Genomic DNA, 17,127 nt, shown 5'->3' with positions numbered 1-17,127 from the left:
CTAGATTGTAAGGACAGAAGGTGAGCAGTTTCTGAAGTAAGAGGTAAAGATGTAGCTGGAGATGGTAAGAAGTCTGTAGAATTAAGAAGCGTGCTAGTGGCAGCACAGAATGTATATATTCATTGATTCATTAGGAAATCGATGTTTAAGTCACTCAGATCTTGCCATCTTCTGAAGATCAGTGTTTTAAATATTATCTATAATGTGACAATTATTTCTCTGGCAACAAAAATAGAAGAGAAGATCAGATGAAATACACCCAGATGAGGTTGATTTGTGCGGGTAGATATAACCCTTCGTCTTGCCAAGGATTCCTCTTTAGAAACAAGGAAATAATAAAATTTAGAAGGACTTGGGTACTTAAGGCACACAGGTAGGGAATAGTACTGGTGCACTGAGGTACAATGAAGGCTGGAGATGCTCAAAAGGAGTATTTTGAGGTAAAATGCCACCGCTAGGTCAAGAATTTCAAATGAAAGATGGATCTTACCAATCAGAAGCTATTTATGTGTTTTATATCCTAATATGTAGAATAGAAAAATAAAATTCCACTTAATATCAGCACTACTGCTACTCTTCATGTTTGTGATCCCAGGGGAAATTTGTTAGACTCACATATAACCTGAGAGAGCTATTTTGTCTTTAGCGTGTGTGAGTGTTTTGAAGGGTGAAATACAAGGAGTTTCAGACATATTTATTAAAAAAAAAAACAAAAACAAAAAAAACCCTTTACTCCTCATGACAGGTGGAAAAGAAAATTTAACATTTTATTAAATGTATATAAAACAAACATGCCAATTTTATCAGTGATTAAATATGTATATTTTAACATTTGTGACATTTTAACATGATGTTAGATTATTCTCTTTGCATTAATTTCCTGGTATGCCTGCAGATTGTTAAGAAATCCTACCAAATGGAAAATTAAATAGCTACTTTCAGCTAAATGATTTCAAATGAAAAATGATAAAAATCATATCAAATCATTTAGAGCATGAAATCACATACAATATGCACTGTTATAAAATGATTGTGTGACGTTATGTGTGATCTCACGAAGTTAAGTCTCTATAGATTACAAAAGGCTTAATGCAGACCTGAGAGGAGAAAAATGACATTGAATAATAACTGACCTATTTATTTTTTTTTCTTCCTGGCTTATCTTAACCCTAACTCTTAAAGGATGAAGCAAACAAGGATTTCAACTATATCAGGGCAGAGATTCATTAACAGTTTTTGCAAACTCTGACTATTTATATATATTATTCTCCTTTCTTTGTGTTATCTCCTTATTAATCTGAACTATGTCTTGGTCATCTTACTGTATTGTTGGGATGATAGTTGAGATGCAAGCCACTGTCACAAAGAGGAGAAGAGGTGCCACTGCTCTGGTCACTTGGAGCACCTGCAGGAAAAACATCACAATGTCCCACTGGTTAGAACACCGAAATATTCTAGGTTGATGCATTCTATATTATATATTTCCATATACTCAGTAATGTCAAGAAAATCAGTAGTAGAATTAATTTTTATTTCACTTATATCAAAGCCAGAGTTATACAAGTAACTAAGTGACTAAAGTGGGACCCTAAAAGAGAACCATGTATTGATCTTTGATTTCAGAAATATTGCAAACTTTATATAAAAACATTTAACCTTATAAAATTATTATTTCATTTCATTATCCAAAGTGACCTACACTTATGAACCATACTTATAACTGTGCAGAATTTGGTTTGTCTTCAAAATTCTATTTATTGTTATGCTTCTAACTACTGGCAAGTCATATTTTTAGGTACTATAATTTTCCATGATGCAAAAAAAGTTTGCATGGGCTTTTTATAAACGCTCTTGGTATATGCTATAGTTGAAAATAACTTCATTCATGCTACCTAAATTGGTGAAATTGAAACTACAAATCTTCATATCAGATTCTCATATGAAACCTACTAATAATCTATCTCTAAATCTGAGTAATATATGCCTTAAACTGAGATTTCACAATTCAGTAATTTTTGTAGTTAGGATCAGGATACACATTTCTTGATTTTTTGATTAATTGCTTTTTTTAGGAAAACAATCTATTTTGAAGGTGCTAATGTTGATAAATACACACTATTAATTAATTGACTCTCAATTTTTACTTGAAATATTATACCTAAATTAAAACATTAAAGGTCATAGGTAACACTCCTAAAATTAATGTGTTGAAAAAAGATTTTGTTCTCCTTTTTCATCACTCTAAAGTTCCATACCTTTCCTCATGCTAAGAAGGGGATCACAGGCTTTTCTACCAAACTATCATGAATATAGTTTTTCCACTTTTTATTTATTTTTTAAGATTTTATTTATTTATTTGACAGAGAGAGACAGCCAGCGAGAGAGGGAACACAAGCAGGGGGAGTGGGAGAGGAAGAAGCAGGCTCCCAGCGGAGGAGCCTGATGTGGGGCTCGATCCCAGAACGCCGGGATCACACCCTGAGCCAAAGGCAGACGCTTAACGACTGAGCCACCCAGGCGCCCCAGTTTTTCCACTTTTTAAATCTTAACAATTTCATATTTCATTTTGGATAATTTTACTTTTGATGTTTATCTGCATTTATCTCCTATGAGGCAATATTTTAATACATAAATATATTACTTTAAAAAGTATATCTGTTTTTTTAAAAAAGATTTTATTTATTTATTCGACAGAGATAGAGACAGCCAGTGAGAGAGGGAACACAAGCAGGGGGAGTGGGAGAGGAAGAAGCAGGCTCCCAGGGGAGGAGCCTGATGTGGGGCTCGATCCCAGAACGCCGGGATCACACCCTGAGCCGAAGGCAGACGCTTAACCACTGTGCCACCCAGGCGCCCCTAAAAAGTATATCTGTTTTGAACAGAATAAAATGATATGTCAAATTCCGTGACAGATCTAAAGCAGACTTTTCAATGAAATTCAAAGATTTAAATGTATGCCTAAAAGAAAGGTATAAACTCAATGATGTATACTCTCATCTTAAAAAGTTAGATATGAAAGAGGAAATTAAATCAAAGTAAATAGAAGACAGAAAATAATAAAAATAAAAGTGGAAAATAGTAAGATGGTAACAAAATAATAGACATATTAACCGAGACAAAAATGAGTTCTTTGAAAAGATTAATGATGTAGTAAAAGAGTGAAAGGTACAAGTTACTAATATCAGTAGAGAAGAAGGTGGTATTACTGCAATCCAACAAACATTAAAAGGAATAACAAAAGGATAAGATTAATAATTTCATGTAATAAATTCATGCATAACTTAGTTAAAGTGGAAAAAAATCTTGAAAAACATTTTACCAAAAGTTATAAAAGAAGAAAAAAGTATCAGAAGTCCTATAAGAATTCAAGAGATGAATTCATACAAAAAAAAAAAAACTATAATTCTAGGCTCCGGTTGGCTTTTGGTGAATTTATTAAATAATTCAAGAAAAATATACTATTACTGGTAAGCAAAATCTTTGTGGAAATAAAGGAGGAAATACCACTCCACAAGTTACATGAAGACATTAAAAATGTTGGTACCAAAATTGCACTAAAACATTACAAAAGTGTACATATGGATATCCCTCATGAACATATTTTTAAAAAGTTTTTCTTATTTATTTATTTGAGAGAGAGAGAGCACAAGCAGTGGGGAGGGGTGGAGGGAGAGGGAGAAGCAGACTCCCCACTGAGCAGGGAGCCCAATGCAGGGCTTGATCTCAGAACCCTGGGATCATGCCTGAGCAGAAGGCAGATGCTCAATGGACTGAGCCACCCAGGTGCTCCTGAACATATTTTTTTCTTAAAGTCTTAAGATATTAGCAAATTGAAACCAGCAATATATAAAAAAAAAAGCCTTAACATTTCATGATCAGTGGTGTTTATCCTAGGAATGCAAGTTTAATTTGGCATTCAAAATAAATATTTGAAAATTCACCATCTCAGCAGAATAAAAAAAGGATTAAAATATAATATCTCAATGGATGTAAAAAATATTTGTGACAATTCAACATCAATTTATGTTAAAAAGAGAACGAAAAATCCTCAGTAATCCAAGAGTAAAAGAACACTTCCACAACCTAATAAAGGACATGTGTGAGCACCTACAGCTAATATAATACTTAATGATAAAAGACTGGAAATTTCTCCTCTAATATCTCGAACAAGAGAAAGATGTCTATTCTCAATACTTTATATAACATTTTACTGGAAGTCCTAGCCATTGCAATAGGCAAGAAAAAGGAATTAAAAAAATACAGATTGGAAAGAAAGAAGCCGAATTCATTATTTGCAGATAACATAACTAAGTAGAAAGCCTTAAAAAATATACCAAAAATCCTACAGAACTAACAGAAAGTTAAGCCTGTGATGCAGAATATGTGCATGTATAAAAATAAACTATATTTCTATGTGTTAGCAACAATAATTAGACAATAAAATTTTTAAAAAATACCATTTATGGTAGAATAAAAAATGCTGAGAAATAAATTTAATGAAAGATATGCAAGACTTTCCCACTGAAAACACTAAAATGTTACTGAGAAAAATTAAAACATAAATAAATGTAAAGTTATATCATGTTCATGAAATGAAAGGTTTGAAGTTGTTAATATGCTAATTCTTAAAATTATGTATAAATCCATCTTAGTCCCATTCAGAATCATAATTGGATTTTGTCAAAATTGACATGCCATTTCTAAAATATATGCAGTAATGTAAAAGGTCTAGAATTGCTAAATAATCTTGAAAAATTGCAAAATTGGAAAACCTATCCTTGGTGATCAACACTGTAGTTATGGTGAAAGAATAGACACAAAAATTAATGGAAATAAGAATTCTAAATTCCTACTCAGACGCAAAAAGTAATTCATAGAAGATGGATTCTAAAAGCCAATGTCATAAAGCTTCTAGGAAAAATGTAGGGGAATCTCTTTGCAACTTGTGGTAGGCAAATATTTCTTAGAGAAGATGTAAAGAACAATAACCATTTGCAAAAGAACAGCAACAACAAAATAGTGAATTAGAGTTTGTCAAAATCAAAAACATCTGCAAACCTAAGACACTTTTAGGTAAAATATGTAGTTATCTACAGACTGAGAGAAAATTTTTTTAGTACATATAGCTGACAAAGATTATATATAGAATATTTTCTTAAACTCCTGCCGTACAATAATATAAAGACATACTAATAGAGAAAATGGGCAAAACTTGAGCAGACACATTATAAAATAAGATATGCAAATCTTTAATAATATATGCAAATAATACATGATAAGGAGTTTATCATAATTAGTCTTCAGGGAAATCCATATTATAACTATAATAAGTTACCTCTGAACACTCAATAGAATACCTAAAAAAAAAAAAAATCTTGACCATAAAATATTGGGATAAGTGTAGAGCAACCAGAACTCTCATACATCACTGGAGTGGAGAGTAAGAGGTCTTTAAATATATGTCCACTTTAGAAATATTTTTTGGCAATTAGTTAACAAGTTAATTATATATCTACCTGGTGACTTAATAATTCTACTCCTAAGTACTTATGCTAGTGACATAAAATTGGAAGACTTTCGAAAGCCTTATACAGGAATGTTCATAATAGCTTTATTTATAGTGGCAAACTATAGGAAACAGCTCTGTTATCTATCAATAGGAGAATGATTAGCAAACTTCAGTATATTCATCTAATGGAATATTACACAGCAATGTAAACGAACAAACATCTGAAATATATAACACAAGCGACTTTCATTATGAAAGAAGCCAGACATAAAAGAGTAAATACAGTATGACTCCATTCTAAAAAAGTTCTAGAAGAAGCAAAAAGAAAAATGATGCTAAGAAATTAAACTAATGGCTATTTCTAGGGGTGTTACTTATTGGGAAGAGGCATAGAGGAACCCTTCTGTGATTTAAAGGCATGGAGATTAAGGATATGTGTGCATTGTCAGAACCAATCCAATTGTTCATTTAAGATCTTTGCATTTCATTGCAAGCAAATTATGCCTCAAAGATATATTCTTTTTTTTTAAGATTTTATTTACATATTTGACAGAGATAGACAGCCAGTGAGAGAGGGAATACAAGCAGGGGGAGTAGGAGAGGAAGAAGCAGGCTCCCAGTGGAGGAACCTGATGTGGGGCTCGATCCCAGAACGCTGGGATCACGCCCTGAGCCGAAGGCAGATGCTTAACGACTGAGCCACCCAGGCACCCCTCAAAGATATATTCTTCTTTGATTTTTGGCAAAAATGTTAGATGATATTTTATTTCTTAATGTACAAATTGTACAGAGATTGTTTTAGTAATTCTTATGAGTTTCCACATCGACTGGTGCTACCTTCAATCTCCCTAGCTTCATCAGGATGACTTAAGTATAAACGCTTGTTTAGCAAGTCTAGTAGCCAAATAAGAGTATATAATTCTACAAGTTAGAGAAAATATATTAATCAAGTATTATGAATGGAATATAATAGACATACAAAATGTATGTAGTTGATGACACTATTTTTACAATAAATAATGTGTCTCCAATTAATTATAGGTTAGCAAATAAGTGTAAATGTGCTGAATACATTCTGAAACAAAAATAACATCTGCTCCCTTTGCATAAGCATTCATAGAATGCTTTGTGATATAAAAATATTTGTATTCAAGCAGAAATCCCAACTTTAAAAAAATTACCAATTAGTGTCAGGAAATAATGGTTGAGAAAATAAATATGATGATGTGAGCTTTTTACCTATTCTTCATAAATGCTTACATGAACAATCTTCATTCAGTGGGAGTTTGAGGAAAGCAGGTGCTCTTTTTAAAAATGACACTGTTAGGGTCACTTCTTCTCCAGCGTTCCGAAGCACCTGAACCTAAAATAAAACAGAATGAAAATGATACTGTTATCGGTATGGTCACGAAGTATTTTATATTATTGCAAAACCTTGAAATGATTTGTTGTCTTTTCTACCTCTCTTTGTCCCATAGTGGTCAGAAACATTTTATTAAAGATAGGAGGAATGAATTATGTAACATTGTAGGAATACAGCCATCATGTTCTTCTTCTTCCCAACATTTGGTGGTCCCCTGTTCACTTACAGTGTCATCATCTTCCATCTATATTTATATATGGTATATATTAGGCAATATAAGAGATTATGGCATCCACAGAACGATGTAGTGCTCAAGCCACTGTGTCATTAATTTAATAATATTTATTGAACCTCTATTCTACATCACTTGAAGATACAAAAATAAATGACCCTGCAGATGTTGATGAACGAGCTATTCAAATTAAACAAATTTGGCCCAATTCAGTCAAGCACTTTCACAAAATATAAATAGGTATTATTTTCCTGTTACATCATTGCTTATTTTATTTTCCTTTCCCTACAAACTTGGAATAATGGTGGAGACTGTTATCATCAACTCTCAACACTTTTTAAATTATAGAATAATAGGTCTTGTTCTACCACTTAAATAATGTCAATTTCTTCAAAAATCATATCAAGACAAATTTCAGAAATACTAAAAGAAGTTCAAGATGCTGAGGAGTTATCTATAGCAAACATACCTAGAAAAGATATAGGTATATTTATAATTTTGAAATCTCACATCAACTAAGAGGATAATTATGACTAATTAGTGAAGAAACAGTTAATAAACATGGGAACACAGCTTGTGATTAAACATATAGAAAAAATGCTCTACCTCCCGTCATTAGAGAATTGGCTATCAAAATGATTTAGAATGACTTCTGGTCTGGAGAAGATGGCATGGCTTCATCTTTCCCTGTTCCCCCTCAGTAACTATAAACATTCAAAAGCCTGCAAGAGACAACTGAAATGCAAGTCGAACTCTGAGAGGTAGAAAGAGAAAAGAATTTGTTAGAGATCCCAGGACTGAAGGAACAGCAGAGAGGCCAGGTGTTTTAGATGCTCCCACCAAACAGAGGGATTTCTATCCACTGGTGGGTAAAGAGTCCCTTTGTCCACTTAGTGGCACCAGGGGGCCCAGCCTGAGAAAGCTCCTTCCACCTCCTCAAACAGCATCAGCAAGGGAACAGTGGGAAATCAGTTAGACCAAAGAAGCCAAACAGGTTCTAAAAAGTATATTGTCAATGGAACCGCAGCCCACAAAATTAGGCTAGGACCTGTATGATAAATAGAGTGATTTCCTGCTAAAAAGAAAAAATAAAAGTCTTACATAAGAACCACAGGCTCAACATAATAAGCAAAGTGGCTAGGATACAATAAAACAGCAGGTCTCACTAAGAACCAGGAAAATCACAATTTGAATAAGAAAAGATAGCTAACTTCAACTAGATGAATTACAAACTGGTATTATCTGACAAGGATTTTAAAGCCACCTTAATAAAAATATGTCAGCAAGAAATTACAAATTCTCTTGAATCAAATGAAAAATTACAAAATCTCAGCAAAGAAATACAAATTGTGAAAAAGAACCAAATGAAAACTATAGAACTAAAAACAGCATTAACATAAATTAAAAAAAAATCTTATTGGATTTGCTCAATAATACAGTGAAGGTGACAGATATGAGAATCAATAAATTTGAGTACAGAACAATAAAATTCACCCACTCACATGCAGGAAAAAAATAATATTTCATCACATTACAAGTAGAAAAAAAGTTTAAAAATAAAAAAATATATAATCATTTAAATAGATGCAAAGAAGAATTTAATAAAATACATTTGACAAATTCATAGAAAACAGAGTATACAAAAGAGTATCTTCATATTATAAAGAGGATATAGAAATTTCTTTAAGAAATGTCATTGTTAATGGTGATTTATTGAGGCATTTCTCTCTGAGATAGAAACGAGACAAAAATGTCCACTATCTTGTTTCCCTTAATCTTTCTTCGGGTCTTACTGCAATAAGGCAAGAAAAGAGCTAATAAAATGCACAAGAATTGAAAGAAGAAATGAAGCTGCCATTATTCCGAGAGAAGATAATTTTGAGCATAGAAAATCCTTGGGAATCCGTAGACGTGAGACATTAGCAGTTGAGTTACTAAGAGAGTTCAGCGTGGAATAACAGTTGAGTTACTAGGAGAGCTAAGCATGAAATAGTATAGATGCAAAGTAATACGCTGCTAGAAAGAAAACCAAAGGCCCAAAATGGAGCCATATATATTAGGCTATCACCAAACCAGAACTTAATACTTAATCTAATTGCAGTTTCAAGCTCTTCCAGAAATATTGTCTTAAATAGTCAGTTTTCTGGTCAGCACCAAAGAGGTGATCTTTCACATGGGCCCTCTCTATCCCCCAAAGAAAGATGAGGTAATCCATCTACTAAGGCCCCCTGCCCTTCCTCCTAAGGGAAGGTGACCTTGCCTCAAACAATACTTTCTCTTTTTTTTTTTTTTTGACTAATTAGTCCCTCCCCATGTCTGCCTATAAAAATCCTTCCATTTTGTGCAAAACCTTGGAGCTCCTTTCTACTTGTTAGATGGGATGTTGTCTGATTCATAAATGACTTAAGAAAGTAAATTAGTTTTTCAAATTCACTTGTTTAAATTTTGTTTTTTAACAATACAAAGGTCAACTGGTTTTGATTCATTATCAACAAATACAACATTAATTTTTAAATAATGAAAGAATATGCTATGTCATGGATCACTAGATATAATACTGTAAAGATATCAATTCCCTCCTACTTTTCTACAGATGCCAGACAATCCTATTCAAGGTCCCAATGTCTTTTTTTTTTTATTCAGTTTTTGGCTTAGTATGAACTTATGAACTTGGCTTATGTTTTGCATTGACACTTAACACTGATACAATCATTATATGATTGTATTGAGAGTTCATGAGTCAGAAAAATATAGGGGATGGTGGAACACAATAGGTCAATACTTATATTCTATAGTAAATGTACAGCAAATAATTTCTACCATCAAATAATAAAGAACAGTATGAGCATCATAAGGGTAAATATGAGAATAAACATGTATAAGTTAAATACTGTTGCCTCAGAAATAGGTGATGGACAACTGCTTTACATGTGTACTTCAGTCTTGAAATTTTTATTCAAATATAAATGAGAAACATAAAAAAATAATTTTTAATTGTAAAATCTCACCCTAGGGAGATAACTTAGTTTCATTTTTAATAAAAGGTCAATAATGGTTATCTTTCTGGGCAATCACAAGTTCAAGTCTTTGACACATACACATTTCTTAATAAATGCAAGAATATCCAGTTTTTCAGTGAACAGGATTGAGATAATGTGTTTTTAAATTTTTTCTCAGCTTTGCTACTATGCTTTGAATGCATATTTCATCAGCCTGATACTGTCAGGTTGGAAAATATAGGTTCTACATCATGAGTAATGATGGATGTCATTTTCCTGCAAAATCAGAAATCTGCACCAATAAATCTAGCTGTCTCTTTCATTTTCATTCACATTTTATAATGCAAATCAAATGTGCATTTTGATCCAATAATGGATTATCACGGTTATTCCATCATATTGCCTTGGGTGTGTATATAAGCAAAAGGTGAGAGATAGGTAAAGTATGACAATCAATAAAAAGGAAAAGGGGGAGGAATTAAAAAAGATATTTATAGGTTTATTATATTAAACCATGACAAACCTAACAACTCAGCTCATGAACTGAATGTTTTTGAGTTCCACTCACCTTTTAGAAGGGAAACTTCATAAAATCATTTTGCCTTCTTCACCCTTCTCTCCTTCCCCTTGGAGGATATTCTATCTAATATGAGATTTTAAAGAGGAATTTATCTGCCACTGCTCTGGTATATGAAGTCAAGAATGTCCACGGCTGGGAACTGTTTCATATCTTTATTTGTTTTTTGAAGACTTTATTTTTATAGAGTAGTTTTAGGTTCACAGCGAAACTTTGGGGGAAAACACAAAGATTTCCCATATTGTCCCTGCCCCCCAGGTGCACAGCCTTCTGGTCATCAACATCCACCCTGCATCAGAAGGGCACACTTGTTACAAATGATGAACGGGTATTGACACATCATTATCACCCAGAGTCGATTGTGTACCTGAGGGTTCACTCTTGGTCTTGCATATTCTCTGGGTTTGGGCAAATATGTAATGATATGTATTCATCATTATTGTACGATATAGAGTATTTTAACTGCCCTAAAAATCCTCCGTGGTCTGCCTATACATCCCTGTCTCCTCTTCAACCTTGGGGATTGTGTTTAACTGATGAAAAGAGGGACTTCTGCTTTGCCTGGACATACTGTAAGCACACACATCAGGAAACACACACCCACATACACACAAACACACACCACACACATCTTCAGTGGCAAGAAGGGCAGTAAGAAAGTTTGTGGGTATCATAGCCACTAGCCTAGCATGATGTTGAACAACCAAACAAGATTCGGATCGCCAGAGAGTAAGGTAAGTATTGCCGCTCGCTGATGACAGTGATGGAAAACGGTTACCTAGAATTTCACATTAACATTTGACTCATCTCTCTTAATATATTGTTAAGTGCAGTAAATCATTTTCTTAAAGCCCTGACTCCTGGCTGAAAAGGAAATTAAACATGCCTTTGAGGGATGGTTTTAAACAGGGTGTTTTACAGACAAAACAACTAGGCTTACACTATATACAATCACATGCTTTACTGCTCGTGTTAACATAGTAATTACATGTTGACACAGAATAAACAAATCACTTCTTTATTATATTATTATGTAATCACTTTTTGTTTATACTAATTGTGGGGAACAACTTGACTTATTACTTGTATTATACAGTAAAAGTTTGAGAGGAAAATGTACTTTACGAGCTTTCCTAAATGGGGTTAGAGGGTTGTCTGGCCCTGTGCACCTGCTTTCACATTCAGATTTCAGAGGAATCTACAGAGTGACCGAGGAGAGAGCACACTACCCTCTCTATAGTGTGAATGCAGGTGAATACATTCACACCTACAGATTACACCTGGGGTCACAGTGGCTGCTGGTTTCCAGGGCAGGAGATAGAGCCTTTTTAAGTGCGAAACATTCAACCAAGGAAGGAGTCTACAATAGTGATAAGAATTGATGCTATTGGGTTGGTAGTAAATCAGATGAAACAGCAGAGATTATCCAACTGGATATGTACAAGGTATAGAACTATATCTAGGAAGATCATATCACATGACCATTGAAAGTAGTGGGTGGGGGCACCTGGGTGGCACAGCGGTTAAGCGTCTGCCTTCGGCTCAGGGCGTGATCCCGGCGTTATGGGATCGAGCCCCACATCAGGCTCCTCTGCTATGAGCCTGCTTCTTCCACTCCCACTCCCCCTGCTTGTGTTCCCTCTCTCGCTGGCTGTCTCTATCTCTGTCAAATAAATAAATAAAATCTTTAAAAAAAAAAAAAAGAAAGAAAGTAGTGGGTGAACCAACTGTGAGATCTCAACTATAATTTAGAATTTGGAAGAAGCAATGCAAAAGAAGAAAAGGATTTGGGATGGTTTAAAACTGTCATCTCTCACCTTGTATTACTATGACCAGGGGATACAGAACAGTGCTGGGAGATCCAGGAATAGATGGACTAGGACATGGAGATGAGAATTATCATGGATAAACCAGCTCCAGAAAGGTAATGAGACATTTCTGAGGATGCATTCACTCATTTTTTTCATCTTTCCTGCATTTTAATTTATGAAAAACACTCCACATATATAAAGGAGTACAATAGGAGCCTTTCTACAGGCATTTCTAGTCCAAATTTTATGCTGTTTTAAAATGAAAAGTCATAGCACAAATATATATCTGGTTATACGTTTAAAAAAAACTACTAAAATTTTAATATTTCTGAATTCTTAAAGTTTCAGCCTAAAATAGTGTTCAAATATGCAGTAATTTTTGGATTTTGGTAAATATTACAATCAAGAATGAAGTTTGAATAATAAATTTAAGTGCTGATAATCAGGATGTAATAATAATATTGATGAATTTCAATATGCAAAAGGACTATTTAGTGAGGCACGAATGTTGAAACACTTCTGCAAATTTTCCTGGAATATTTAAAGCTATGACTAAAAATAATTCCATCACTTTCAAAGACTCCATTAGAACAAGATTCTATGTAACAAAAGTGGGTGAAAGGCAAATGCTAGATGAATCCAACTTTAACTTAACAAGCAGAATATATTGTTACCTTGTTCCTGTGGTTATAGAAATGTTATTATAGCATTTATTTTAATTCCAAGATGATTTCTTCAATAATTCAAGCAATATTTTACTTTGTCTTCTTATTGTTATATGGCCAATTGCCTAGTTTATGTTCTATTAAGCTGGCTTAATTAAATTGTAAAATTCATGAAAGCTTTACTTCACAAAGGCATCAGGAACAGATGGGTTCAAAACTAAGTTTTATCTAATTCTTAAAGAAGAAATTATTCCAGCATAAAATTATTGAAGCCTTTTCAATTCATGTCACTAAATCAAACTAAAATGAAAATGAATAATAAGGGCTGACATAGGAAGAAAGGAAACAAAAGGCCACTGTTAATATAAATATAGTTATAATAATTTAAATATACTATTCATATATTGACTAGTAGGATACTATATTGTACTATGACCAAGTAGGCTTTATTTCAAAACAAACCTGGATAAATATCAAGAAGTTATTATCATTGTAATTAATTTCATCAACAAGTTAAACATACATAATCTATCTATTAATACACATAGATAACAGATTAGAGAGAAAGAGAATTTTATACTCTCCATTAGAGTCTGAAAGGACATTTGGTCAAATTGAGCTGTAATTTCTAATAAAAACTCTAAGAAAAAATGGGAATAGAAGAATATCCATGATATTTCTTAAATATGCCTGGCCGTCCCCTGAGCCCAGCATGGTCTCTCCCTAAATATTTGCATGGCTAACATCCTTACCTCCTCTACTCTTACCTTAAAAATCATCCTAATGAGTCATATCTTCATCAACCTATTTAAAATTATAGCTCTCCACATACCTCTGTCCTCATTTCCCTGTTCTGTCATTTTACATACCTATTAGCACATTCCTACTTACCCCATACTGTGCTGACATATTATGTCTAATATTCTTCTATCTCTGCATCATGAAAATGTGTGCTATGCAAGGACAACAGGCTATGTCTTGTTCACAGGTCTATTCAGAGAGTCTGGCACAGTACCTATCCCATAAAAAGTCTTCATTAAATAATTTTTGGTGATTAAACTTAATAAAGTCATTTTAAAAAGCAACAAAAATTATCCTAAATGTTAAAACAATGATACCATGTTAATTAAACAGGTACTAGATAAAGATGGCCCCTATCTCCATTATTTTTCAAAAATATGTTATGAGTTCTAGCATATACAGTAAAATTAGAAAATAAAATTTTATAAATATTAAGAAAATAAAATTAACTCATTATTAAAAATATAATTGTATACTTAAAAAATTCTCCACTAAAACACTGATTGGAATTTAAAAGATAATCTGTTGAGGTAGCTTCATAGAAGATCACTATAATGTAAAATATCCTCCTCCTATGTTAGCAATTAACACCAAGAAAAAATATTAAAAATCTGGGGTAAAAAAACCATAAAGACCTTAGATTTTTCAAAGCATAGATTGCTTTAAGGTAAATTGTATATTTTATTGAAGAACAGAAATCAAAATCTAAAGCCTTGCAAGGATATACCATATACTTGGTGAAATTTTCTATACGAACATTAAGTCAACATTCTCCAGAACATCCAAAAATACTTTAGGCTTAAAGAATAGCAGCAGAGGTTGGGAGGAATTGAGTTATCCATGTCTGAATATGTTATTAAGTTATTTAATCAAATCAGTATGTTATTGATATACAAATAGACTAATCAGTAGATATGGATAAAAACCACAAAATAGATCTTAATGTACTTGGAACTTTTAATATACAACAGACTTTGTTTTAATCTAGTGTTTAAAATATTGGTTATAATAAATGGTACAAACACATCTGGGTATCCTTTCAGAAGAAAATAAGACAGGACATGATTTTAAACAATATACTAACAATAAATTTTAATGAATTAAAGAGTTAAATGTAAATACTACTACGAAAATAATGTCGTAAGAAAGTATATGTAGGATTCCATGTAAAATTTAGGGGTGAAAAGAACATGTTAAACTCTGCTACAAACCCAGAACATAGAGGAGACAGCTATGTTTGTAAAGCCATAGATAGATGGATAGCAATGTATATAAAGGTAAATTTTGCAGCACTTTTTTCTGTTCTTTAAATTCAGCTGAGTTAGTCACTTCTTTCAAATACATATGGAGACAACTGTTTTTTTGTTTTTGTTTTTGTTTTGTTTTGTTTTGTCTGCTCGTATGTTTGCTTGGTTGTAATTTCTGTAAGTAAGTCCTATATAGGGCCACTGTTTATTTAACCCATGACATTCTTTGGAAGATCTCAGAAGGAAACTTCAAAGGTTTATATATCCGCTAAGACCAACACCCTCTCTCACTGGCTGTCTCTTTCTCTGTCAAATAAATAAATAAAATCTTTAAAAAAAGAAAAAGACCAAGAAACAGGGGAAAACAGTTTTCAAATTCATCATTTCATTCTTGTGCTGGACGAAAGCACAAAGAATAATTAGCTTGAATATTGCATCTCATTAGACACAGAAGCAAAACTAGATTCATGGGCTAAGAGCTGGCTGCATGATAGCTGGAGCACCATGCATCCTGTCCTGAACATCACTGTCATTCCTAATTAACTGATACACACATCAATGGTTCTTTAAACACTACATTTTCAGAGATGACAGCACAACCTAATGCAACGCTGTTAAAATATCCCAGCAATAACTCAATATGACAATACTGTTTCTACTGAATATTGGCCCACATTATCTAATAGATTACTTTGATTTGTTAATTTGTTTTAACATTCAGTTGTATGTTTAATAATCCACAGTATTGTAAATAAATAACATGTCACCAAGTGTACAAGTTACGTTACAGCTGTAGATTTGTAAAATAAAGCCTGTGAAGGAAACAAGACAAAAGTTATTACCTTTAATTTTACAAATGAGAATTTGAAAACATTTCAAAGTTAAGTGACTTGCTCAAATATATCAGCTAATATATGACAGACTGACAAGTAAAATGAGTTCTCCATTTTTTCCACTGGGCCTTTTTCCAAAGGTTAAGAGGTTAATGGCAAATCTTAAATAATTATTTAAAGAGCATATTTGACTTTCATAGTGATTTTAAGATGATAATCACAACGTCTCAGGTTTCACATACCCCTTATATCCAGAGTCCCTTTACACTGCACCTAGTTCTGAGAAAGAGACAGATAGAAGACACATTCTCCTTGGGTACTAGGAGACAGGATAAAATGGAGAAAGTAGATTCTCCCTAAATTGGTAGGACTGCGGTTGTGTAAATTACTTCTGCATATTTTCCTTTTGGGACTAATTAGTATAGAGTTTAAATCAATGCAAAACACATACATCAAGTGTCTGCCATATTCAAAACACTGTACTTTGCAGTACAGAATCTGCAGTGTTGAATGAGGGTAACAAACTTTAGTCCCACAAATGATCCAACTAGTGAGAAGACAAATATTCACAATAAATTAAAAGGGGAAAAAAGGTTACAAGGAAAGTTTTTAAAAGTAAACACCACATGTAAATTACTCAAACCCAAATCTACTTAGCAACTAGGCATCACAGGATGTTTTTCTAGCCTCTCTGCTAATGATATGGAAATCATCGAAGTTTTGCACACTCTTCTCATTCCTCAGCATAACAAGAACAAACAAGAACCAGTGCCATGTTTGCCCTCACAATGCGGAGGTCTCAGAAGTTTTGCCACCAGTTTTGGCACTGGTCATACCTCAGAGATCATCACTGACTTCATCATATGAGCAAAAATTCAGTCACCAAACCAAATCTAATCAACTGTTTACTGAGGCCCGAAAATATTTAAATCAGACCTTTATGTTTGAACAGCTCCCCGCCTTCCTTCAATGATGGAAAGTATATTTATAAAACGCAGTCACCGCACATTAATAAAGTATATTCAGTTCAAATCTTGAGGGAAGGCAAAAAAAGACACCTTTTACAGATGAAAATCTTGTAACTTCTTTC

At 33.1% G+C, this 17,127-nt stretch overlaps 1 protein-coding gene across 2 annotated transcripts in view; it reads right to left on the bottom strand.

Annotated features, from left to right (window-relative positions):
* The window catches only part of SNTG1 (syntrophin gamma 1), a 302,428-nt gene that overhangs the window by 203,435 nt on the left and 81,866 nt on the right, over positions 1–17,127 (bottom strand). For both annotated transcript variants that reach the window (XM_008706661.1, XM_008706662.1), the window contains exons 7-8: positions 6,770–6,872; positions 1,323–1,405 (exon numbers count right to left, since the gene is read on the bottom strand). In XM_008706661.1, the coding sequence (XP_008704883.1) occupies positions 1,323–1,405; positions 6,770–6,872 (186 nt within the window). The remainder of the gene's footprint in view (positions 1–1,322; positions 1,406–6,769; positions 6,873–17,127) is intronic.

This window comes from Ursus maritimus, unplaced genomic scaffold, assembly GCF_017311325.1.
Source record: "Ursus maritimus isolate PB19 unplaced genomic scaffold, ASM1731132v1 scaffold_9, whole genome shotgun sequence".
NCBI lineage: Eukaryota > Metazoa > Chordata > Mammalia > Carnivora > Ursidae > Ursus > Ursus maritimus.
The sequence above is the reverse complement of the archived record's forward strand: the minus strand, read 5'-3'. Positions and strand labels throughout refer to the sequence as shown.